Raw genomic sequence first — 25,433 nt, forward strand, 5'->3', positions numbered from 1 at the left:
GTGTTGGTATTGTTCTTTGGAGACTACGTGTGAAGACACAGTGTGGACTGTGAGATACAGTAAGTGAGCGGTTGTGTCAATATTGCTGGGAACTAGGATTTTAAGACTGGGAATTTAGATATGAAAGAATGATGGAGTTAGGTAAAAACCTATAGTCCAAAATTTCAATTAAGAATATCAAGAAAAATTCACAAGCTAGTTTATCTTTAAAAAAGAAAAGAAAAAAACAAAACCCTACCTCTGTCCATGGAAAGTCCTGGAAACAATAACCAACTCCAAGCAACGCATACTGTTAGCATCTCCAACTGTGATCTCTAAACACCATTTCCCATTAAATGGAACCAGAGCTCCTTAGAAAGGGTGAATCCCACCAAACCTCTGGGTGAGTAGAACAGTCTGCATCTGTGCAGTCCCATTGGTCATCATTAGCCAGATGTGGTTACTGAGTGCTCAAACTTCGGCTGCTGTGATGGGAACTGAATTTTTAATTTTAGTTGGCTTAAATTCAAATAGCCACGTGTGGCTAATGGCTGCCATGTTGGACAACACAGCTCTAGCTCTAACTACCAAACTACAGGACGTAAGCAACAGAGGAACATGCAAAAACAAGGCTGATGGACAAACAATCCTGTTTCTTCAACTAAATACTGCAAGAGGGGAAAAATGGATGGAGGAGAAACCTATAGATTAAAACAGGTCAAAGTGACGTGTCAACCAACCACAATCTGTGGTTCTGGAATTTGATTCCTAAAACCCCAGGTCTGGAGAAGGGGTGATGAGCTGGACTGAGGGGATTAGATGGACAAGAAAGACTGGCCAGGAGATGATAACTGTTGAAGCTGGGGGATGGGTACATGGATGCTCATTACAGTCCCTCCACTTTCACACATGCTTGGAATTTTCTATGCTAAAAAGCCAACGGCATGACTTATCCCTTGCCCCTCCACCTTCTGGAGCAGTAAGACTCAGGAGTAAAGAGACCTAGAGCTGTGACATTTTGCACTTACACATGAAATACTGGAAGGCCTTGGACTTCACAAGGATATTAATTCCTATTTGAAAAAAAGAAATGTTAACAGTGAAATTTTCACACATAAGTATATACATAATCACCAACCACATATGTCATGCATGTAAGCAAATGGGGTGTTTATGTCCAGGGGATGAAAAAGAAAGGGCCTGCTCTCAGAGGAACGCCCATTCTTATGCCCCCGGACAACAGTGCATTGGCAACAGCCGCTCTGGGAAGAGCCGGGGCAACCTGGAGCCATGACAGCAGAACAAGGTTTTGCTGGCCGCTCCTGAAACTTCAAGTTTGCTCCTGGCCTAGACCCGGCCCTGTTTACTCATCCACTTGAATAACTATCTTCCCAATGGAATGGAAAACTCGCTGAAGAACATGGAATAGTAACAGCTGTGCTCAAAGTTCTATCCTATCTTGGGAGAAATCCCAAAATAGGATATACCATTTTAAGTTTTTTTTTTTTTTTTTTGACACTGAGCAGCACGGGGAACTTCCCCAACCAGGGACAGAACCTGAGCCCCCTGCATTGGAAGCACGCATCTTAACCACTGACTGCCAGGGGAGTCTGGCCATTTTAACTCTTGTTCAAAATAGTTGAACTGTAACCCCCATGAGCTAAGCACAGGGAACTTCAAAACTGGCATGAAATTCAGGGAAAACTATTAGGTAAATGATACAGTGGACTCAGACGTTAAAATTTTGAATTTTATATGATACAAGCATCACTGTGAGATCAGATACACCAGCTAAATATCCTGATACAACAGGAAGGTAAAAAGTCTATTATTAGGGAAAAAGGCATGTTTCAGAACAGAATCTACAATGTTTTTTAATCTGCTTTTAAAAGGCACAGAAAATAACCTGTAACAAAAGGAAACACATCAGAAAATTAATACTGATTATCTCTGTGTGGGAGACTTTCCTTTTCTTCTAATTAGCTAACTTTTGTATCCATTTCCTTCAATGAATAACTATTCATATACTTCAATATTGATTGAACTAATCAATAATAGCTCGAAAAATAATCCACTATTATTTTTTGTTTGGTTTTTATGTTACTGACGTCCCTCCCTAGTCCAGTACTAATTCTCTGCCAGGGTCGTCATACTCTTTTACACACCCAGTTCATATGCACGTGCACACACACACACTCTGGTCATGTTCTTTAAATGCTCATCAGTGGCCTCTGGAAACCTCCATTTGTCCCCAGCTGTCAGGACGCCACGTCCTTACCTTTGAAGATGAGGAATGCTGTCCTGGGAAGCTCATCAAACCAGTGTTCTCTATTTCTCTTTGCCTGACCGAGGAACAGGGCCGTGGGAGAGAGGAAGTTAGGACCAGGGACCGGAACCCAGCCCTGGGGGCCAGGGTGCCGCTTTCCTTTCCTGCTCTCTGACTAACTCGGGAAACCATGAAAATACTCGGGGATCTCCAGAACCACCAAGCCGGCCAGGTCTGCCAATCTGTGTGCTGTGCACTGGCATTATTTTTATGTGACCCTGAGAATAACACAGCAGGGTAGAACTCGCATGACCCCATTTCCCAGGTGAGACAAGTCTTGGAAAGGTTCCATAACCTGCCGGATGTCACATGGTGACTAATGGGGTCTGAGACTCAGGGCTCTTAACCTGGACAGCACATTGCAGGTGGACGGGCAAGTGTGGGCCGGGGGCCACCTGTTCTCTCTACAATGCACGGCGCCCAGCCGAGAGCTGGACCGGCTCATCCCCCTCCCATGGGACCGTCGGCCTGGTCCCTCCCCAGAGAGCACCCACCTTCCACTTCAAGGCAGCAACTTCATAAATATCATTAAAGTCCTCCAGGCTGTCATAAGCAACAAGAAAGGGCAAAAAAAAAAAAAAAAAAAATCAGGGCACGTTCCCACGGAGCTTCAGTGGTTCTCACACCCGCCTGCCTGTGGTCACCTTCGAGAGGTGGAGGGGGTGACATCTGGGAGTCCCAGCCCGTTGGGGCCCAGGGGCCCAGTACCTGCTGGCTTTTCATCTTCTCCTTCCCCCAGACTATTGTATTGATACTTCATCCACTTAGTCTTCACTGACTACCACCAGCTTGCGTTCCCCCAGAGAGCCAGCCCCCAAATGACCACCACTGTCAGACAGACAAGGGTGGAGTGTCCTTTAGCAGAGGACTACCTAGAACAACAGGGGCTGAGAGGTCAGCTCAGACTGAGCTCTCTCACCCTCGTCTCTACAGAACGCCTGCTGCTTCTCAAATCGAAAAGGAAAGGGTTTTGGTCATCAGCAGTCAGTAGGCCAAGACTGACCATAGAGAGCTCGGGCCTGTTCTCTGAGGCTGTGCCAGGGCTGTGTGTTTGTGTGTGTTGTTCACGTTGCTCTATGGATCTGTTCACATCAACTACCCCAGCTTGCTCAGGGCTCGAGGGTGAGCAGCTGGGCCAGTCCATTCCACGAGCCAGTACATTCCTTTCTTGTTGTGAATTTATATTGGACGCGGGTTGGACTTTTGTCATTTGTAAAAAGAATCCTGAGCAATAGGGTCTATGTGCATAAAAAGCTCTGCGAAGAAAACGAAGTCTCTAAGAGCATCTTTGCCCACCCATCCACCCCAGGGCCTCTTGTCAACGCCTCCTTTGGCTATTCTGCACCCACTTGGCATCCCTCTCACCTGAGCAGTGGCGTGTTGCTCTGATTCAGGGCCTTGAACGTGAGATAGCGCTCCCCCGCACTCATCCGGGGCTTGTAGAAGCGCATCAGGCCTTCGAACTGCCTGTAGGAGATGCCAGCGGGCCTCTGGGGAGAGAGGGAAGATGGCCACATGGAACATGGGAAAACTCAGAGTCCAGCTGCCCCTTCCCTTGGGGGGAGCCATGCCCGATGTCCCACATCACGTGGGATCCCACGGCGCCCTGCTCTCTCTCGTTCTCCCAAGGGCAGGACCCCTGGTTTCTGAAGCTGCTGGCCCTTCCACACTTAGGAGATATTGGGAGGGTGTGGTGGAGGTGGGGGGGAAGGGCAGGAGAACAAGGACCAACCCCCCTCCCTGTCTCAGCCCCCGGCACCCCTACCCGCTGGCTGACGAGCAGGCGGTAGGCGTGCTGGATGGCAGTTCGCTTGTGTAGCAGCAAAGACTTGAACTTGCGTTTCTCGACGTCATTGAAGGTGTCAAATACCACGGCCAGGAGCTGAGAGGGAAGAGCAGAGACCTGGTGCCCATGCCGACTGGGCCTCAGGGAGGGAGTTCCTGAGGGAAGAGTTCCCCAGCCTCCAGAGGGCACTCCTCCAGCCACCCCAGAAACGGGTTGAGAAGAGCCTCTCCCCTGGCCAGGTGGTGTAGGAAGTTCCTCTCCAAGTCTTAGGAGAGGAAGGTCATTCATTGCCACTTGTAAATTTCCCCTCTACAGATTCGTGAAAACACTATTACATTTTTCCGCGGTTTTTCTTCTCTGCCTGTGGCTAATCCCTGCCTGGGCAGTTTTATAAGGGGAGAGAAGCGGTGAGGGGAACACGCTGGGGCCTTTGCCCCATTTAGCTCTGTGTGATGGCCAGGGAGGCTGTGTGTCCATCCTGTGCCCTCCCAACCTCAGAGTAGGGAGGGACATCGCTGTCCCTTCCTCCCCTGTCCCCGTGTTCCTTCTCCTCCTGAGTCTGTGTGGCCCCAGAAACAAGGGATGAGAGGTGGGCCTGCACCCAACGGCACAAGTTTCTGGAATTGCCCAGTTCCAAAGTCAGCGTGTGAATGACACAGCCTGTGTTATCAGAGGGTAATGGGAGGGCGGGAGCAGAATTTGAAAGAAGACTTTTTGGGGGACACTTTCTTCCAAAAATATTTTGAGGGGGACTCTCTTTGCCTCTCTGTCCCTTCAGACTGCCCCCCACCCCCACATTTCCCTTTAGATCAAGGGAGTCAGCAAACTTTTTCTGTAAAGGGCCAGAGGGCAAATATGTTAGGCTCTGTAGGCAAGATGGTCTCTGTAGAAATCGCTCAACCCTGCAGGTGTAGCATGAAAGCAGTCAGACTATATACAAATGAATGGGCGTGGCCATGTGCAATAAAACTCTATTGACAAAAACAGGTGGTAGGCTGGGTTTGGGCCCCAACGGCTGACTCATACCCATATTTTCACAGTTCAAAATACCTGTTAAAGCAAATAATTACACATGACGATATTTTTAGGATTCTAAACTAACAACAGTACAAAAAAACTCTAAGATGTACAGACAAATATCCAACATACTTATTTTGGGTCTTGAGAAATTAAAAAAAAGAAAATATTTTCCTGCTTAAGACATCACATTTTAAGGCAGGGACGGGAGCCTGGTGGGCTGCCATCTATGGGGTCGCACAGAGTTGGACACGACTGACGTGACTTAGCAGCAGCAGCACAAGTCTACCTACCCCCAGAGAAATTGTTTTCCATTTCTATACCCGGGTCTGACTGTGGTGACTGGGGTGGGGACGCTCATCAGAAGTATAAAAATAAATGCAAGACTTGGTAAGTCCTCTTCCTTATAATTCTGGCGTTCATGTGGTCTCAGCTCCAGCCTGATGGTATGGTCTGGGAGGAGGCGATCTGCTGATGGCAGGAACATTCCTGGTGGCCAGTCAAGCCTTCAAAGTTCCCAGTGTGCATGGCGACTGCACATTGTCCTTAAAGGAATGTGTTCTGTATTGGGTTTCCCAGGGGTTCATAATAAACGGGGTAGAAATACACAGGACATTCCTGGCATGTGGGTGCAGTGGGATGGGGTGGTTAAGAGCAGGGCTCTGGAATCAGACCAGCTCATCTGGCCACCTGAGTTGTGCAGGCAAGGGTGACTCACCCTATTGGTCTGATCCTCAGTTTCCTCAACTATAAATTGAGAATCATAATAAGACATCTAGGCTTTGAGCGTTAAATTATTGAACCCCTATCCATAAGGCACTTGGCATAGTACCTGACTAAGGCTTCATAAGTGTCAGCTTTTCCAGTTATTATCTGTTTGCCGTGAGAAGGAAAAGGTTCCAGGGTAGTTTTGGTTTAAACTCCAGCTCTGGGACTTCCTTCGTGGTTAAGTGGTTAATCCTGTGCTCCTAACGCAGCGGGGCCCGGGTTTGATCCCTGATTAGGAAATTAGATCCGCATGCCACAACTAAAGATCTCACATGCCGAAATGAAGACCCACCCAATGCATTCAAATAAATGAAAAAGTGAATGAATGAATGACAGGCTCTAGCATCGTTATCATCAGCAGCAGCAGTACTATCGCAAAGAGGCTAGTTACTGCTGGTAACCAGCTGAACTCAAGTCTTGACAGGGAATTCCTAGTCACACCACACCTGCCCAGGGTCTAGGACTTCCTTCCCCTATGTTCCGCCCTCGGAGGTGGATGGCCACCCCTACTTTATCCCCACAATGCCCAGCACAGCGATGGCTGGGGCTGGTCCACAGAACACAAGCCAAGGCCACTCACCAGGTTCATGATAAAGTACAGCTCGATGGAAAGGTACACGATGAAGAAGATGCAGGACCAGGGGTTCTGGGAGTAGGAGGGCATCATCACATCTGGGAAGCTGTATTTGCAGAGTGTTACCTGCAAGGCCCATGTCTGCCAGTCTCCGCTTTCTCTAAGGACGTCCCTCTTTCTGCCTTCCCAGCCCCCTCCGCCCTCCCCAACTCTCAGCTCACCAGGCCACTCCCATCCCTCATGGTGGCCCTGAGCAGCTGTCTGAGCCAAGACGTAGAAGAGCCTTGGCTGAAAAGAGGAAAGAAACCTGGGCACTACCAGAGGGCAGGCAGAAGCCAAAGCAGAGCCCAAACTTACTTGGCGGTGGTCAGAAGGACAAACAGACTGACGATGCTGTTCTCCAGGGTGCTGAAGTACTGTGGGGACAGGAGGGCCAGAGGACACATGGGTGCCAGGCCGAGGGCACACACCACTGTGCCTCAATTTATAGTTGAGGAAACTGAGGATCAGACCAATAGGGTGCCAGGCTGTGTGCAGTGGGTCATCTCCAGAGCCCTATCCTCCCCCACCCCACCCACGCATCCCCTCCCTCCTCCTGCGGGATCCCTTAAGGATGGCAGAGGAACAAGCAAACTCGGAGTCCAAGGCCTCCTCCTTCCTGAGCTCAATGCTTCTGGCAGAAGCAGACACCTGGCCTCGGGATTGTCTCCCAGAGAATCACATGTTTTGCACAATGAGCTGGGCTCTCCTCCACCACTCCTCTGCCAAAATGTTTCAGTGTTCCAGATCTGATCCTGGAAACACCCCTCTCAATGACAGGACAGGGAATCCCCTTGGCACTCGAAGAAGGAAATGAACGTTCAGGTGCCATAAGCAATGATGAGAAACCAAGCAGGGCATCCCTTCCTAATACGGCTGGCGGGGGGAGGGTCAGTCCAGCCACCTGGCCCGAAGTGAAAAGGCCCCACATACAGGAAGACAGAGACAAACGTGTTGATTACTTACGGGGTCTGAAGGATTAGGGGAGAATAAGTAGAAACCTAGAAGAAGGTGGTGGGAAACATGGGTTAGAGCAGAAGTCCCAAACCCAGATGTCAAAAGGACTGGACAGATACTGATAAATGTAAATGAGTGCAATGGGCCGAGGGAAAGCGTAGTGAGTGGTGGGGACCACGGCAGAGCAGAGCACACGCTCTGGCCGAAGGCACCAGGTAACTGCTGCCATTCGGGAATGTGATCCAAGCACCACTGAAGCTATTATTACAAAAGGCCAGTTGAGGACCTTCCTGGTGGCCCAGCAGTTAGGACTCTGTGCTTCCACTGCAGGGGGCTGGGGTTTGATCCCTGGTCAGGGAACTAAGATCCTATGTGCTGTATAGTGCAGCCAAAAAACACAAAGGCTGGATGCACAACACAGGGACTCTAGTTAATGATACCGTTATTGTGTGTTTGAAAGTTGCTAGGAGAGTAGATCTTCTCATTAGAAGGGAAAAAAAAACTATAAGTATGTACAAAGATGATGCTGTTAACCTTATTATGGGGATCATTCTGCAGTATGTACATAATAAATCATCATGCTGCACATCTAAAACTAATACAGTGCTATGTCGAATACATGTCAATTAAAAAAAAAAATGAAAGTTTAAAAAAATTTAAGATTTTAAGGCTGGAAATCTGTATTTTCATGTTAAAAAATCTAGTTTTAAAAACACTGGCTCAAGGGACTTCCCTGGTGGTCCAGTGGCTAAGACTCAGCTCCCAATGCAGGGGACCAGGTTGGATCTCTGGTCAGGGAACTAGATCACAAATGCTGCAACTAAGACTTGGAGCAGTCAAATAAATAAATATTTTAAAATAAATGTTAAATGAAAATTAAAATTAATTAGCTTTTTTTTTAAAAAGACTTCACCTGCCAGTGGAAGGGGTGCAGGTTCAATCCCGTCAGGCAGCTAAGATCCCACATATCTTGTGCCCAAAAAAACAAAAAAATGTAAACAGAAGCAATGTTGTAACAAATTCAATAAAGACTTTAAAAAATGGTCCACATCAGAAAAATCTTAAAAAAATAAAACATAAAATGCTGGCTCAACACTTTCAGACCAAACAAAACTCATCCGTAGGCTGGGTCTGGAACCCAGACTGCTGGTTTGCAATCTTCGGTTTTGAGAACATGACAGCCAGGTAACAACTTCAAAGGGACCCCACTGTTCTCCTGCAGCTGAGGGTCCAAGGTGGGGGCACCATTAATTTCCTCTCTCTTGGAATGGGCTATTCCCCTGAGTCCTTGAAATCCTGAAACTCTGCCCCTAAGGGAAGTCAGTCCCTTGGAACACCAAGGAAATTCTATCCAGAGTGGGGTGGGAGGGTGGGAGTCAATGGCTCGGGGAACAGACTGTCACAAGGGCCCGGGGGTTTCAGCACTGGTGGGGGCCTTAGAGTCACGGCCCTCTGGTTCCACTGTCTCTGCCATCTGAGCACCAGGGAAGGGACCTTGGGCTTCCCTGCCGTGTTCTGAGACCGCCACTGTCTAAAGCCCGTGTCTGAATGTGGGAGTTGCATCAATACTTGATCTTATCTGAAGAGGCAAGGCCTCCTCCGCTGTTAGAAAGGGCGTGACCTTGCTTTAACACCTAGTGAAACTGAACTTTGTCAACCCTAAGGTCCCAGGCATATGCTGTAGAGAAATTCCCGTGAGGGCGCGCTAGGAAAGGCAGGAGAATGTTCACATCAATGTAATCTGCGATAGAGGAAAATGCCCACTAACGGAGAAGTGGTAAATAAATGTGGGTGTATTCACGTATTGGATCACGACACTGCAGTGAAAACGAAGGGCCTGCATCGCCATGCATCAGTGTGAATAAAGGCCGGGGGCATCCCCTGGGAGCACCCCCTGGGAGCAAAAGGGAACTCAGATCAAGAAAGGTTACAAAGGTGGCTTCTATTTTTTTTTCCCCCAATACCACATTTCCTAAGCTGGAGTCCACAAGTGTTTCTATCATTCTGAAAACCTTCCTGAATTTCTAAAACTGTCAAAGTGCCTTTTTTCTCAATGATAAGTTTGCTTTTACAGAGTGCCTGCATACTGGGGCTCAGGAAAAAACTCACCGAGGATGGCGAAAATGATCATGAAGAAGAGGAGAAGCATGAGGATATCCATGAAGGGTGGCAGGGACTGAAACATCTGACGCAGGTTTCTGGGGAGAGAGACAGGGCCAGGAGGGGTGAGGGGCGGTGGGTGGCGGGCTGGGGCCCAGGGGGCATGGTCTGGGGCTCCTCAGTGTGGGATGCCTTTGTTGAGATGGGGGCCTGGTGCTCCCAACCCCTGGAACACTAAATCCCGTTGCACCCTGGCTTGTGACGTCATGCTCAGTGATCTCCTAGGACTTCCACTCAGGGGGTGGTGGGGAAAGAACCAGGGCAGGCGTGGTGCTTACTGAGCCCAAGCAGGCAAGTGCCTGCAAGGGATGGAGCAGGCAGGCCAAAGCTGGGTGCATGGCCTCGGGTGCCACGGTCAGTCTGCATGGGATGCGGGAAGACATTTCAGGGCTACTCAGTCTGAGGACATGTGTCTCCAGTTTTGCAGACAGGGAACCAAGAGTGACCCTGTGGGCTCTCCCAGTGGCTCAGATGGTAAAGCGTCTGCCTGCAACGCAGGGGACCCGGGTTCGATCCCTGGGTCTGGAAGATCCCCTAGAGAAGGAAATGGCAACCCACTCTAGGACTCTTGCCTGGAAAATTCCATGGATAGAGGAGCCGGGTAGACCATAGTCCATGGGATTTCAAAGACTCGGACACAACTGAGCAACCTCACCAAGAGTGAATGGCTAGCCCGCTCTCATTCACAGGACCCCAGTCAAGAGGTTTTCTAGATGGATTCTCAAAACTCAGTCTGGGGCTTCCCTGGTGGCTCAGTGGTGAAGAATCCACCTGCCAATGCAGGGGACACGGATTCGATCCCTGGTCTGGGAGATCCCACATGCCTCAGAGTAACTCAGTCTGTGCAACACAACTATTGAGCCTGTGCTCTAGAGCTGGAGAGCCACAACTACTGAAGCCTGAGCACCCAGAGCCCATGCTCTGCAACAAGAGAAGCCACCGCAATGAGGGGCCCTCACGCTGCAACTAGAGAAAAGCCCGTGCAGCAATGAAGACCCAGCACTGACCAAAAATCAACACTAGCATTAAAAAAAAAAAAGAAAACAAAAACCCAGCTTGATCTTAGGTCAATGGCCTGTTTTGAGTTCAGTCCCCCAGTCCCAGGGGAAGTGTCAGGACCGCCTGCTGAGTTGCGTGGACTTCACTGAGTTACTGCCGCAGGCTGTGTTTGGGCAGATATTGTGCCAGGAGCCCCAGAGGGGCACAGGTAATGATGGGAGAGCGCCCTGGACCTGGAGTACAGAGACCTGAACTGCAGTGGGAGGACCACCCTCCTCTCTGTAGGGGTTGAATGGCAGAGGGAAGTGATCAGGACTGTGACCTAGCCAAGTGCAGGAGGGACCTTATCGCTAGGTGACTCACTGCTGTTCCACCACAGACCCAGGGGGCCGGGCCGGGCCGGGCGAGCGCCTGAGTGAGCAGCTCCTCCCCAGGCCTTACCGCCGGACGCCGCCGCAGTACCGACAGTCCACCAGGAAGATGCAGCGCAGAGCCCGGGTCACCCGCATGTGCGATGTCTGCCGTACCAACACCACGATGGCCTCCACGAACTGCACCACCAGCACGGAGGTCTGGGGGAGGCCGGGCAAGGCACACCATTAGCCCCTGTGCCCCAGCCCCTCCTGTATGCCCTGGCCAGAGGGCCAGCTAGATATTGGCCCCCCATCCCTCCCCATCCCCGAGGGGAGCCCGGAGAAGCCCTTCCCTCATCCTCTCTCACTTCCCCCAACATCAGGCAGGCCCCAGGGAGACGTCCACTGGTTGCTGACCCAGGATAACAAGCTCCAGAGCGATCAGTGCTCCCAGCAGCTCATCAGAGGGTACCCACTGAACAAAATCACCACTCCGCAAGCCACAGCCACCCACCCTCTGGTTCCAGCTCTCCCTGCCCGCCCTGGGGTCTTCCGCATGTCCTGATCTCCAATTCCTTGGGCACATCCTCCCCGTCAAGTGTGTGCACTTCTGACACTGCTAAATACCACTCTGACACATCCCAACTGATGCCCCTCTCTGCTACAGAGAAAGTGGACACATACGGCACTGGCTGCCATGAGTGTGGAGGCCATGCCAGGCTGGTTTGGAATCCCAGCTCTCCAGGATTCAGATCCCATTCTCTTGCGACTGGCTGGAGGTAAATTAGGAATAGTTACACATTTCCCACAAAAGTCACCGTGCTGGTGCTTGGCTCGAACTAAATACTGGATCATGTTAGCTACTGTGAGTACCACCGTGACACCCAGAGCAAAGCTGGAAGCATGGTGAAGTCCGGGACCCAGAGTTACGCTTCGCAGTGCACGACTAGGCCCATGGGGGATTCGCAGTTGAACTGACAATACAGGCTTGACGTTGACAAGGAAATGCTGGAGATGGACACATCACCTTGACCATGGTCCTTCTGTGCCGGATGAAGGTGTGAAGGCCCAGCCACCGCAACTTCATGCAGAGTTCAAACACGACCACCACCAGGGCTAACAGCTCCAGGGTTGCGTGGACCTGCAGCCACAGGGCATGAAGGAGATGCAGCGTCATCAGCCACTCCCCAGTCGGAGAAGTGAGCACACCTGCTGGCTTTTCTTTGGAGACAGTGGGCGGGACTGCTGATCAGGTATGCTTTTCACCTGGAGCCAAAGCGTGGCCACGGGTCCTAAGTGAGGCAGTCCAAGGGCGTCCCCCGCCCCTCCTTAGAAGTTACAAGGGAACGGAATCCCAGGGAGACTGGGGGTGGTGCATTCCCTTGGGCGGGGACCCCAAGCAAGACTGGTGAGCCAGCTACTCCCGGGGCCTCCCCGTTTGAAATCCGTGGGGTGTCTCCCCTTCCAGAATGTTCCCTCTCAGGCTTGAGTTACTCTGCCCCACCTCCCACCCCCGACACCCCCTGAGAGCCGCGGCTTGCGGCCCCGGGACACTCACGTAAATGCCCAGCCGGAGCGCGGGGACGGCGGGAGCCTCGCACAAGGAGAGCAGCAGCAGGAGCAAGGCCGCAGACAGCTCCATCAGGTAGAAGAGGTGGTTGTGTGCGAAGAGGTAGGCCGCCAGCGCTTTGGCGTTCTTGGGATGGGTGAAGAACTTGTCGTTATTCTCGCCTTCCTGAAAGAGCAAGAGTCGCGGTAGTGCGTGCGCCCGCGCGAAGCAGGGCGCCTGGGACGCAAAAGCGGCCTGGGATGTGGGATGTGCGCTGGGTGGGGGAAAGGGGCGGGCCCTTGGCAGGTGGGTGGAGCTTCAGGCCAGAGAGGATGGAAAATTAAGTATTATCTTCACAGCTTAGCACACCCCACAGGTCTCACCCTTGCCGCTGATGGGGCTCCAAAGACTTGCTTCTTTCCAAAACTACTTGGAGGAATCAAAGGATAAAACGCCCAAGAGATCAAAGGGAAGCGGGCGCATCTGGTCCCTTCTGAGACCAAAGTCTCCCTCTCAGGTGCGGGAGGCTAAGTGCTCGGGGTCTGGGGTAAACTAGCCACGACTGTGTCCTGGCTCCGCCCCCTTCTCCCTGGGTAACAGGGAAACTTCTTTCACCTTTACAACCATCCGTGGGTTACCGACCGTACTTACTCCCAGGGCTCTCAGGGCAGCGCCTGGCACACGGAAAGCTCCCTGAAGAGGTGACCTGTTATTATTTACTTTAAGCTAGTAACATTGAGGGCAAAGCTTGAGGGTCCCTTTATCAGAATCCTGCTTTACGCAGCTTTCCCCATCCCATTTATCTTTTTAAAGAGTTTTTGGATGTGGGACCATTTTTAAAGTTTTTGTTGAATTTGTTACAATATTGCTTCTGTTTTATGTGGGTTATTGTTGTTGTTGTTGCTTTTTGACCATGAGGCATGTGGGATCTTGGCTCCCCAGCTCGGGATGGAATCTGCACCCCCTCATTGGAAGGCAAAGTCTTCTTAACTACTGCACCAACAGGGAAGTCCCCCCACTTCTTAACTGACTCTATTTCCACCTAACTTTCTAACCCCTTGATGCTTTCACCCCAACAGTAATGAGACAGTGGCTGACCCCCACTGAGTGCCCTCCACTAAGCCCCAACCCTCCTTTCAGTCCTGACAACTTGCCTTCCAGGCAAGTGCTTTTATGTCTTCTCATCTGACAGCAATGACAGGGAACTTCTGTAGCACCCAAGCCCATAGAGCCAGGCAGCCTGATTCCAGCAGCCCTGTTCTATCTACTCTTGGCCTCCTGCTGATGGTGCAGAAAACAAATGATGGAGCCCTTGAGAATATAAGCCGATGACCCTCCCTGTTAGGATCGGCCTTCTGGGGGAGGTAGGGGATCTTCACTGCCTCTCTGGGCTTGGTGGGCACAGGTCAAAGTAAGAGAGGTCCCACCTCATCAACTTCATCACCTCGGTACCCCATCCAACAGCCTACACATAGACAGCATTTACTTTCCACACATCGCCTTGCTTCAGTGCTTCTCAACTGGGGGCAGTGTTGACCACCTGCCCTCCCCTGACTCCACCCCAGGGCTGGAGACATGTGTAGTTATCACACCTGGGGGATGTTGCTGGTATCCAGAGGGACAATTCCAGGGATGCTGCTAAACCTGCTAAAATGCACAGGGCAGCCCCTTACAACAAAGAATTATCCAGTCCCAAACACCAATGCTTCTGAGTCAGGAGAACCTGTCTTGTTCATTCTCAGCACAGACACTCAGAATAGAGGTTCTTGCCCTTGGCTCCAATCTCTAGAGGAGAAAAGGGTCAGAGTCGCAGAAGGGACATCCATCCTTTCCAAAAGCATTCTGGGTATTCTGGAATGCAGGCAGACCTTCAACTATTCCGATATTTGGCCCTTCTGGGATGAGGCCACATGCAACCATCCTCATAAACCCTTATTCCGGCAAAAGTGAAACTAACACACGTGCCTGGTGATTCACGCAGAAGTCGCAAAGCCAGGCTGACAGGAAGAAGTGTCTCTGGGCCAGGTGGCACATGGTGCCATGGAAGGAGCTTTGGGCAGCGGGCTCCTATGCTAGCCGGAGGTGGCTTCAGCTCACCAAGCTTGTCACAGAGAACTGGGAGAGCAAGAGACATAGTCAAGACCTCAGTTGGCACAGTGCCTGGTGCACACAGTGGGCATTTAATAGATGTTTGGTAAGATGAAGCATTTCTGCAAGAGATCATTCTCCAAGCGCCTGCCAGGCCCGAGGACTGTCTAGTAGCTGGGAGGCAGCTGGGAGCTCTGACCTTGGCTGTGGTTTGCAACGGAACTTCAAGCGAGTCACTTCCCTGAAGCCGGATACATCACTATCCTCATGATCAAAAAAAATAAATAAATAAAAGGCAAACCACAGACTGGACAGGGCAGGGAACAAACATCCTGGAAGTCACACGGAGGGCAAGCTGGGCAAGCCTTGCTCCCCGCCCTGTGATCTGTGCTGGGCTGTGGTTTTCACCTCCACCGCCTTGGCCACAGGGGTCACACATGGTTGCCTGGGAAGCTTCTGGCTTGGACTTCTAGAAAATGCAATTCTCGGGTAATTTCTTCCAACAAGTAGCCAGGGATGAAGGTCTGGCAAGAGGAAACCACTGACATGGAGCTCTCAGGTCTGACCTTGGGGACTTGGAATTGCCTCAGGGGAGATGGAAGATGAGGCCTCCCCCAGCAAGGATGGAGTGAAATAGGATCTGAGTCTCTATCCTGACCCAGATGCTAAGGCTTCCCAGGTGGCGCAGTGGTAAAGAATCCACCCGCCAATGTCGGAGACACAAAAAACGTGGATTCGACCCCTGGGTTGGGAAGATCCCCTGGAGGAGGAAATGGCAACCCATTCCAGTATTCTTGCCTGAAAAATCCCAAGGACAGAGGAGCCTGGTGGGCTACAGTCCATGGGGTGGCAAACAGTCAGACACGACTGAGCACGCTCGCGAAAACAGCTCTTGGACACCCATTAACACCACCCTCCACAGCCAGAAACTACTGTCCACGGGGATTCAGGTTCTGCTTTTAGTTTTAATTTTACAAGAGGATGGATCTTTTTTTGTTAAAAAAAAAAAAATTCAAGTAATACACAAAATTATAAGGTAGTAAAAATTCCATCAGCCAAAAATAATCACCTTTAATATTCTGACAAATAACTTTCCAGATATGAATGGGTATCTGTGCATACATAGACACATATTATATAAAATTATATATAACTTATATATTAAACATCACCATATGATACCTTCTGTTCTGTAACCTCTTTTCCCCCAAAGACATGGTCCATTTTTGAGTGAATACATGGGGTCAGGTACAGAAACGTGGCCACCACGTAGAGAAGAAAGAACATCATCTGGAGGCTGGATGGACACGGTTTAAATCCAAGCTTGGAAGTTTACTAGCTGGATGGCTTTGGACTCACTAGGCCCTGGGAATCTCAGGTATATGAACCGGAAGATGACCAAACTGCTTGGTAAGGTTGTTAGAAAGATCAGCAAGTACATACTTAACTTAGTCTTTCTTTGGTATATAGATACATTTGTATTATATTTTAGATTCCACTTAGAAGTTATATAATATTTCTCTTTCACTAGCTGACTGACTTAGTATCATATTCTCTAGGTCTATCCACACTATGGCACATGGTAATATTTCATTCTTTATTGTGGCTAAGTAACATTCCACTGCTCGTGTGTGTGTGTGTGTGTGTGTGTGTGTGTGTATTATATACCACATCTTCTTAAATCCACTGTCTGTTGAGCGGTGCTTGGTCCTCGGGTTGTCTCCATGCCTTGGCTATTGTAAACAGTGCTACGACAGACACTGAGATGCACGCATCTTTTTGAATTAGAGGGTTTTTTCTTTCCAAATATATATCCTGGAGTGGGATTGCTGGATCATACAGTAGCTCTATTTTTAGTTTTTTAAGACACTTACATACTGTTTTCCTTAATGTCTGTACCAATTTACATTCCCACCAATAGCGTAGGAGAGTTCCCTTTCCTCCACACCCTCTCCAGCATTTATTATTTGATGATAGCCATTTTTATTACTAATGTTCTCACCTGCTTAAGGAAAGAAGGAATTACCAAGCAATGATTCTAATCCCGTATTTGGATCCATCCTGGCCTCTTATCTAGCACCTGTTCAACCTTAGAGAGGGTGACAGTGTACAGGGTGATTCTGCCCCATCAACAGGCATGCCCACGCTTGCTAAAATCTCCCTAAAACAGTTCTACTTAACCTGAATCATTTCTGCCTTAACCTGAATCAAAACACATTCCTTGAGGAGTATAGCCATAAAACGTGATAAACACACAGACACCTGAACAGCTATCAAATAAGTATCTGAATTTCATTAAATATTCTTTTAAAATAGCAAAGCAAATACTTACAAGGGAGAGCTACTTCAAAGAAGAAAAACATTAGGGGAAAGTGATCATTCAAATGAACTTAAGAAAAATCCCATTTCCTCACCCAAACCCTTACTCAATGCTGAAATTTCAACAGAAGCTGAAATCTTATGACAAAAATGACAAGATTAAGGTGAAACTACCATAGATAGTGAGATAGCAGTTAACAGGCAATATTCCCTTTGGAGAGTATTCAATACTATATACCAAGGGCCCTAAAAAATGTTGATTTCTTCAACCCACTGATTCTACTTCTTGGAGTGTTTCCTATTAAAATAATCCTCGATATTAAAGAGAAAAAGAGAGAAATAGCTGAAGACATAGATTGTCCTCATAATTTATAACAGGGAAATGCATAATATACAGTAAGGGAAACATAAAAAGAGAAAATATCCAAACTTATCAGGATAGTTAAATAAATTAAGATAGACCTACCAGACAGAATTATAAAGACTTTAAAATTTGTTTAAAAACAAAAACCAAGCATGGAATAGCAAATATGAAAGCAACAGCAGGATAAACAGGAAGGAATAAACATCTCCAGACTCCTCACACTAAGTCAGCTGGATTCAGTAGATAAAAGAAGAATTCCCTCCTGAGAACCGGCCTCTCCAGAAGAGGGAGCAGGGCAGGGGGAGGCCAAATGGACAGACTCGGGGAACTTGGGGGCAGGCAGGGCCACACACCGGGGGTCCTGGGAACAAGCCCACGGGCACAGTCAGGTCGGCTCTCCCGGCCTGATCTTATGAAATGAGAAGCTCACACACAGAGCACTAAAGCCAGAACTGTATTGCTGGGCATGCATCCAACAGAGCCTGGCTCCCTGTATCCACCAACACGTGGCAAGAAGGGCCAGGTGCTGCCCAGGAGAGACTCACCTGGAGGTAGATTGCTGCCTCTTGATAAATCATCTCCCATTCATGTCCGGTGGGGCTGGAGGGGGAGTTTTCGCCCTTTAAGCTCAGACTGGGGGCCTGGGAGTCGTGGACGGTATATTTGCCTCCAACTGCAAGAGGAGATTCACTTACAACCCAGGTTTGAGAGAATAAAAAGACACCATTCACCAGAGAGAAGGCTGGCAGTCACTCACATGCTCTCACTCATATTCTATTATATAAGTCAATACCATTTGTATACACTTGGGCTTCCTGGTGGCTCAGGCAGTAAAAAATCCACCTGCAATGCAAGAGACCTGGGGTCGATCCCTGGGTTGTGAAGATCCTCTGGAGAAGGGCATGGCAACCGACTCCAGTATTTTTGCCTCGAGAATCCCTATGGTCAGAGGAGCCTGGCGGGCTACAGTCCATGGGGTCCCAAAGAGTCAGACACGACAGAGCAGCTAAGCACACATAAGTCTACACATGATCCCATGTATTACGTTGGCTGAAAAGGTCGTCTGGGTAACATATTTTGGCAAAAACCAAATGACCTTTTTGGCCAACCCAATACTAATGACAGCAAGAATAGTAAGTCTAGCAAAAATGTTTTTCTGACATGGATGGACCTTGAGGGTATTATGCTGATGTGGAATCTTAAAACTAAAACAAACTAGTGAATACAACAACAAAAACAGACTCATAGTTACAGAGAACAAACCAGTGGTTTCTTTGGGGAGAGGGAAGGGGGAGGGGATTAAGAGGCACAAACTACTATGTATAAAATAAATAAACTACAAGGATATATTGTGCAGCAAAGGAATATTTTATAACTATAAAAGGAGCATAACCTTTAAAAATTGTGAATCACTACATTATACACCTGAAACATAGAGTGTTGTATATCAACCATACCTCAGTTAAATTTTTCTTTCTCCTGTTAAGTGAAAAAAGCAAGTATAAAAAAACATGCACCCAGTGCTATTGTTTGTGTAAATAAGGGAAAAAAACAAGAAAGCACAGAGATATCTACTTATCTTAACGGGAGAAATAGGAAGAGTAAATTAGAACTTGATGAAATTGATTACCTACAATGGATGGAGAGAACAGGGTAGAAGTCACTCAGAGGGAGTGATCTTTTTGATGACTTCTGACTTGTGGAAGCAGGTTAATATACTACCTTGTCAGAAAAATAAAAATAACTGGATTTGTTCCCTGGTGCAGGGTCATCCGTGGCTCTTCCCTGCTGAGACCCATGCCCTTTCCTTCTGGTAACTCAGTCCTGTCTGTCTTTGAAGAGTGTCCACTCCCTACTTTCTGTCCTTATTCTTCAGCTCTGGCCAACTCCACCCCTGGCAGCTGATCCAGTGCAATGAGATCCCCTCCATCCCCGACCCCACCGCACCCCCGCCCCCAATCCCACCCCAGACAGGTATTGGTTCAGCCAGTGATGCTGACCGAAGTCTAGCCAACAAGGGTGAGCCTAGAACTTCTCCAGGACCAGTTTAGAAAGGTGTGTGTGTGTGTGTGTGTGTGTGTGTGTGTGTGTGTGTGTGTGTAGGAATTGGGGAGCTCCTTCCCTATTGCTGCTGGAGGCTGCCTCTGCCACCAAGTGGGGAAGACCTGCCTGAGTTACACCCGTGGGATCGAACTGTGCCTGACATTTACCTCAGAGCATTCCCAAACTCTGAGCCCACAAAGACCCTTTTATACCTAAGCCTCTTTGAGTTGGGCTCGTCACAGCGCTCAAGTATGTCCGCTGATACATGCCATGGCGTCGACAAACAAGTCTCAGCTTTTTATTTTTTTAAGTTTTTTTTTTTTTTTTTTACTGTATATTTATTTGGCTGAGATGGGTCTTAGTTGTGGCACTCTGGATTTTTAGTTGTGCCATGTGGGATCTAGTTCCCCAGCCAGGGATGGAACCTGGGCCCCCTGCATTGGGAGTGAGGAATCTCAGCCACTGGACCACCAGGGAAGTCCCATGGACGGACATTCAGACCATTGCCAGTGTTTGGCTATTTCAAATGAAGCTGTTATGAACATTCATGTACAGGACTTGGTATGGATGTAGGTGTTCATTTCTTGGGGGTAAATTCCAAGGGGTGAAACAGCTGGATCACCCATTTAACTTTTCACAAAACTACTAAACTGTTTTCCGAAGTGATTGTACCATTTACACTCCCACTCGCAGTAAATGAGAGTTCTAGGCCTTCCACTTCCGCATCACCAATTGATATGCTCACTGCTTTAAGTCTTAACTATCCTAAAATATTGTGATGTTACTGCATTGTTTTAATTCCAATGCTTTTAATTTGCATTTCCCCAGAGACTAATAATGTTGAGCATCTTTGCATATGCTTAGTTGCCATTTGCACAACTTAATTGAAGTGTCTCCAACTCTTACCTGTTTATTATGTTATTTTCTTCTTTTTTAAAATTTTGAGTCACATATATGCATATATATATAATGCAGTCTATAAATATACAAATCTTTGTCCCTGATTATAATATCTACTCCAGTTTTGATTATTTGCTTGGATTACTGATTATTGTAGCTTTTTCCATTCTTTTAATCTCTTTGTGTCTTTTTATTTAAACTTTGTTTCCTGTAGGCAGCATAAAGTTTGGTCTTGTTTCTTTCCTCCAGCTTGAAAAACTCTGCCTTTTAATTGGAGTATTTAGATTATTTACATTTAATGTAATTACTAATATGGTTAGGCATAAATATATCATCTTGCAATTACTGCATATTTGTCCCACCTGTTCTTTGTTCTCCTGCCTTTCTCCTCCAAGACACTTCAATTAAGTACCTTCCTGAGGTCATGCAGTCGGTGAGAAGCAGGGCTTGGATACCAAACTAGGCTGGTTAGCTCCTAATTGGTAGGTTGCAGACACAGTGCCTGATGAACTATGGATGGAGGTTCATGACATTGTACAAAGGGGAAAGGGAAAGATATACCCATTTGAATGCAGAGTTCCAAAGAATAGCAAGGAGAGATAAGAAAGCCTTCTTCAGCTATCAGTTCAAAGAAATAGAGGAAAACAACAGAATGGGAAAGACTAGAGATCTCTTCAGAAAATTAGAGATACCAAGGGAACATTTCATGCAAAGATGGGCTCAATAAAGCACAGAAATGGTAGGGACCTAACAGAAGCAGACAGAGAAGGCAATGGCACCCCACTCCAGTTCTCTTGCCTGGAAAATCCCATGGATGGAGGAGCCTGGTAGGCTGCAGTCCATGAGGTCACTAAGAGTCGGACGCGACTGATCGACTTCACTTTCAGTTTTCACTTTCATGCGCTGGAGAAAGAAATGGCAACCCACTCCAGTGCTCTTGCCTGGAGAATCCCAGGGATGGGGGAGCCTGGTGGGCTGCCGTCTATAGGGTCGCACAGAGTCAGACACGACTGACGTGACTTAGCAGCAGCAACAGAAACAGAAGATATTAAGAAGAGGTGGCAAGAATACACAGAAGAACTGTACAGAAAAGATCTTCACAACTCAGATAATCATGATGGTGTGATCACTCACCTAGAGCCAGACATCCTGGAATGTGAAGTCAAGTGGGCCTTAGGAAGCATCCCTGCAAAGTTAGTGGAGGTGATGGAATACCAGTTGAGCTATTTCAAATCCTGAAAGATGACGCTGTGAAAGTGCTGCACTCAATATGCCAGCAAATTTGGAAAACTCAGCAGTGGCCACAGGACTGGAAAAGTCAGTTTTCATTCCAACCCCAAAGAAAGGCAATGCCAAAGAACGCTCAAATTACCGCACAATTGTACTCATCTCACACACTAGTAAAGTAATGCTCAAAATTCTCCAAGCCAGACTTCAGCAATACGTGAACCATGAACTTCAGAACCGTGAACTGTTCAAACTGGTTTTAGAAAAGGAAGAGGAACCAGAGATCAAATTGCCAACATCCGCTGGATCATCGAAAAAGCAAGGGAGTTCCAGAAAAACATCTATTTCTGCTTTATTGACTATGCCAAAGCCTTTGACTGTGTGGATCACAATAAACTGTGGAAAATTCTTCAAGAGATGGGAATACCAGACCACCTGACCTGACTCTTGAGAAACCTGTATGCAGGTCAGGAAGCAACAGTTAGAACTGGACACGGAGCAACAGACTGGTTCCAAATAGGGAAAGGAGTACGTCAAGGCTGTATATTGTCACTCTGCTTATTTAACTTATATGCAGAGTACATCATGAGAAATGCTGGGCTGGATGAAGCACAAGCTGGAATCAAGATTGCTGGGAGAAATATCAATAACCTCAGATATGCAGATGACACCACCCTTATGGCAGAAAGTAAAGAAAAACTAAAGAGCCTCTTGATGAAAGTGAAAGAGGAGAGTGAAAATGTTGGCTTAAAGCTCAACATTCAGAAAACTAAGATCATGGCATCTGGTCCCATCACTTCATGGCAAATAGATGGGGAAACAGTGGAAACAGTGGCTGACTTTATTTTTCTGGGCTCCAAAATCACTGCAGATGGTGATTGCAGCCATGAAATTAAAAGATGCTTACTCCTTGGCAGGAAAGTTATGACCAACCTAGACAGCATATTAAAAAGCAGAGACATTACTTTGCCAACAAAGGTCCGTCTAGTCAAGGCTATGGTTTTTCCAGTGGTCATGTATGGATGTGAGAGTTGGACTATGAAGAAAGCTGAGCACTGAAGAATTGATGCTGTTGAACTGTGGTGTTGGAGAAGACTCTTGAGAGTCCCTTGGACTGCAGGGAGATCTAGCCAGTCCATTCTAAAGGAGATCAGTCCTGGGTGTTCATTGGAAGGACTGATGTTGAAGCTGAAACTCCAATACTCTGGGCACCTGATGTGAAGAGCTGACTCATTGGAAAAGACCCTGATGCTGGGAAAGATTGAGGGCAGGAGGAGAAGGGGATGACAGAGGATGAGATGGTTGGATGGCATCACTGACTCAATGGACTTGGGTTTGGGTGGACTCCGGGAGTTCGTGATAGACAGGGAGGCCTGGCCTGCTGCAGTGCATGGGGTCGCAGAGTCGGACACGACTGAGCGACTGAACTGAACTAAACTGAACTGAATGCCTCTCAAGGAGCTTCCCAGGTGGCGTTAGCTGTAAAAACCCACCTGCCAATGCAGGAGATGTAAGAGATGTGGGTTCGATCCCTGGGTTGGGAAGATCCCCTGGAGGAGGGCATAGCAACCCACTCCAATATTCTTGCCTGGAGAAACCCCATGGTCAGAGGAGCCTGGCAGGCTACAGTCCATAGCGTCACAAAGAATCAGACATGACTGAAGTGACTTTGCACGCATGCATGCATGCCTCTCAAGAATTGGAAACCCAAAAAGAAGGACAAGGTATGGCTGAAAGGATTAAAAATATGGCAGCTGTTCCATCACATCTGACTGCAGTCGACCCTTCTCATTCTGGTCCTGCTCTCCCAACACCAGGATCTCCTAACTCTGATCTCCATGCCCATTTCTGAAAGAACTGAGCCCCAGGTGGAGCCAGGGGAAGGTCAAAACCACCTTCTTCCACCTACTCACATGGATCAGGAAAGCGTGAGCCCAAATGTGACTCCTGAGCAGGAGAAAAACACAGGCAGGCAGCTGGCTGGCGCTGGGATCTTGGGTGCCTGCACTGAATCCTCCATGCCCTCCACACGGCAGGAGCTGGTGCCCGGGACACAGCGGTCCTAAGTAAAGAGCGGTGCTGGTGCAGGGTGGGTGGCGATGGCTGGCACAGATGGCAGAGGACATTAGTGCCGCTTTCCCAGCCTGAGCTAGACATAAGCATCTGCGTGAGCCCCTGCCTTGGAGATCCCCCGATGTGAGCCCTCCCAGCCCTTCCTCTCACGTGTGTGTGTGTGGCGGGGGGTGGGTTATCAAAGCAAATTGAGCTACCCGTGGGGCCAGCCCTGCCACAGCTGGTGCAGAGCCCAGCCGCCTGGATCTTGCTGGCTACTGGAAGCCTTCCACCAAGGCGGCCGTGGTGGAAGGAGCAGGTGGCAGGGGTCTTTCTTAGCACACGTATCTCACCCCCACCCTAACGAACCTCAGCCCTATAAATCTATGTAGCCCAAACCTCATCAATCTGGCTTCTGCTGAAATAACAAACACACTTCCAGGGCATATTCTATGTGCCTGGCTACTTTCAGCATGATATATTTATCATTGTAAATTTCATCCTCACAATAACCCTATGAAGTAGCTACCATTACTGTGTCCATTTTACAGATCAGGTACAGGAAGCCCAGAGAGACCTGTGAACTCACCCAGGCTTCACACATTTATAAGGTCAGCAGGGTCTATGCTGAGAATCCCCATGCTTAACCAAAGTATGGGGACTGCAAAGAGACCAAACCCATCCATCCTAAAGGAAATCAACCCTGAGTATTCATTGGAAGGACAGATGCTGAGGCTAAAGCTCCAATACTCTGGCCACCTGATGTTAAGAGCCGACTCATTGGAAAAGACCCTGATGCTGGGAAAGACTGAAGGCAGGAGGAGAACGGGGCAGCAAAGGATGAGATGGTTGGATAGATAGCATCACAGACTCAATGGACGTGAATTTAAGCAAACTCCGGGACATAGTAGAGGACAGGGAAGCCTGGAATGCTATAGTCCCCCGGGTCACAAAGAGTCGGACAGGGCTTAGCAACTGAAAAAATGGACTACGGGGTTTCCCTCCATGGACTCTGGAGGACTTTCTGTGTCCACCATAGAAAGGATGAGTGTCAGGTCCAGGGTCTTAGAACGGATGACACTCAGGTCTGGAACGGGTTGGAGAGACCATTTAATTGAATGCCCGTCTCTTAGAGACAGAGGTCACGGCAGAGAGTGTACCTGTGTACGGGGCTGATCCGTCAGAGAGCCAGCTCTAGCACCCGGGCCTCCTGGCCACTGTCTAGAGGTCTCCCCACCACAAACTCTGGTCACTCACCCCTCACTATAGTAATGTGGATGGTGGTCTGCCACAGGGTAACCACTGCTGTGTGCAGCCCTGAGTGAGACAAACCAAAGAGAATAAGTGACTGGGCCTCCACAGATCATCATTCCCATTGGCCAGAGCTCTTGGGATGTGCCAGTGAGGGCATGAGTGATTGGTGGACAGGTGGAAGGTCTTGATTGGCTGGGGAATATTTTTCTTGACCTATAAGTGCTGAACAGAATGGCTGTACCTTGGCTTCCCACATGGTGCTAGTAAAGAACCCACCTGCCAACGCAGGAAATGCAAGAGATGCAGGTTCAATCTCTGGGTCAGGAAGATCCCCTGGAGGAGGAAAGGGCAACCCACTTCAGTATGCCTGCCTGGGAGATCCCATGGGCAGAGGAACCTGGCAGGCTACAGTCTATGGGGGTCACAAAGAATCAGGCATGACTATGCACAGTACAGGCAGAGAACCCCAGGGCAGGAGAGGCCCCAGGGATTCAGGAGGCTCATCCCCTCACGTCCCCCCTCATTCATCATGTGGAGTGACTCCCCCATATACCGTCTGCACTTTCCCAGCCCCTCACCCCACCGGGCACAGCCCCTGCTGCTGGTCTGGCTCCCCGTCCTGCCCCTCTCTGCCCATCTCTTCTCTACGCTGGTCAGAGAAATCCTTTGGTGTGTGTAT

The 25,433-nt window shown here is 48.6% G+C and overlaps 1 protein-coding gene across 7 annotated transcripts in view; it reads right to left on the bottom strand.

Moving 5' to 3' along the window:
- The window catches only part of TPCN1 (two pore segment channel 1), a 71,029-nt gene that overhangs the window by 14,463 nt on the left and 31,133 nt on the right, over positions 1–25,433 (bottom strand). For 4 of the 7 annotated variants that reach the window (XM_061141819.1, XM_061141818.1, XM_061141823.1 and 1 more), the window contains 13 exons: positions 17,824–17,951; positions 12,517–12,693; positions 11,986–12,099; positions 11,047–11,177; positions 9,556–9,644; positions 7,456–7,490; positions 6,808–6,866; positions 6,457–6,556; positions 4,071–4,187; positions 3,671–3,795; positions 2,800–2,848; positions 2,258–2,321; positions 1,008–1,052 (listed from right to left, as the gene is read on the bottom strand). In XM_061141819.1, coding sequence (XP_060997802.1) covers positions 1,008–1,052; positions 2,258–2,321; positions 2,800–2,848; positions 3,671–3,795; positions 4,071–4,187; positions 6,457–6,556; positions 6,808–6,866; positions 7,456–7,490; positions 9,556–9,644; positions 11,047–11,177; positions 11,986–12,099; positions 12,517–12,693; positions 17,824–17,951 — 1,233 coding nt within the window. Of the gene's footprint in view, positions 1–1,007; positions 1,053–2,257; positions 2,322–2,799; positions 2,849–3,670; positions 3,796–4,070; positions 4,188–6,456; positions 6,557–6,807; positions 6,867–7,455; positions 7,491–9,555; positions 9,645–11,046; positions 11,178–11,985; positions 12,100–12,516; positions 12,694–14,472; positions 14,623–17,823; positions 17,952–25,433 lie in introns of those variants that run through there. The other 3 variants (XM_061141822.1, XM_061141825.1, XM_061141821.1) reach the window with 2 other exon arrangements.

Source organism: Dama dama, chromosome 5, assembly GCF_033118175.1.
Source record: "Dama dama isolate Ldn47 chromosome 5, ASM3311817v1, whole genome shotgun sequence".
NCBI classification, from domain to species: domain Eukaryota; kingdom Metazoa; phylum Chordata; class Mammalia; order Artiodactyla; family Cervidae; genus Dama; species Dama dama.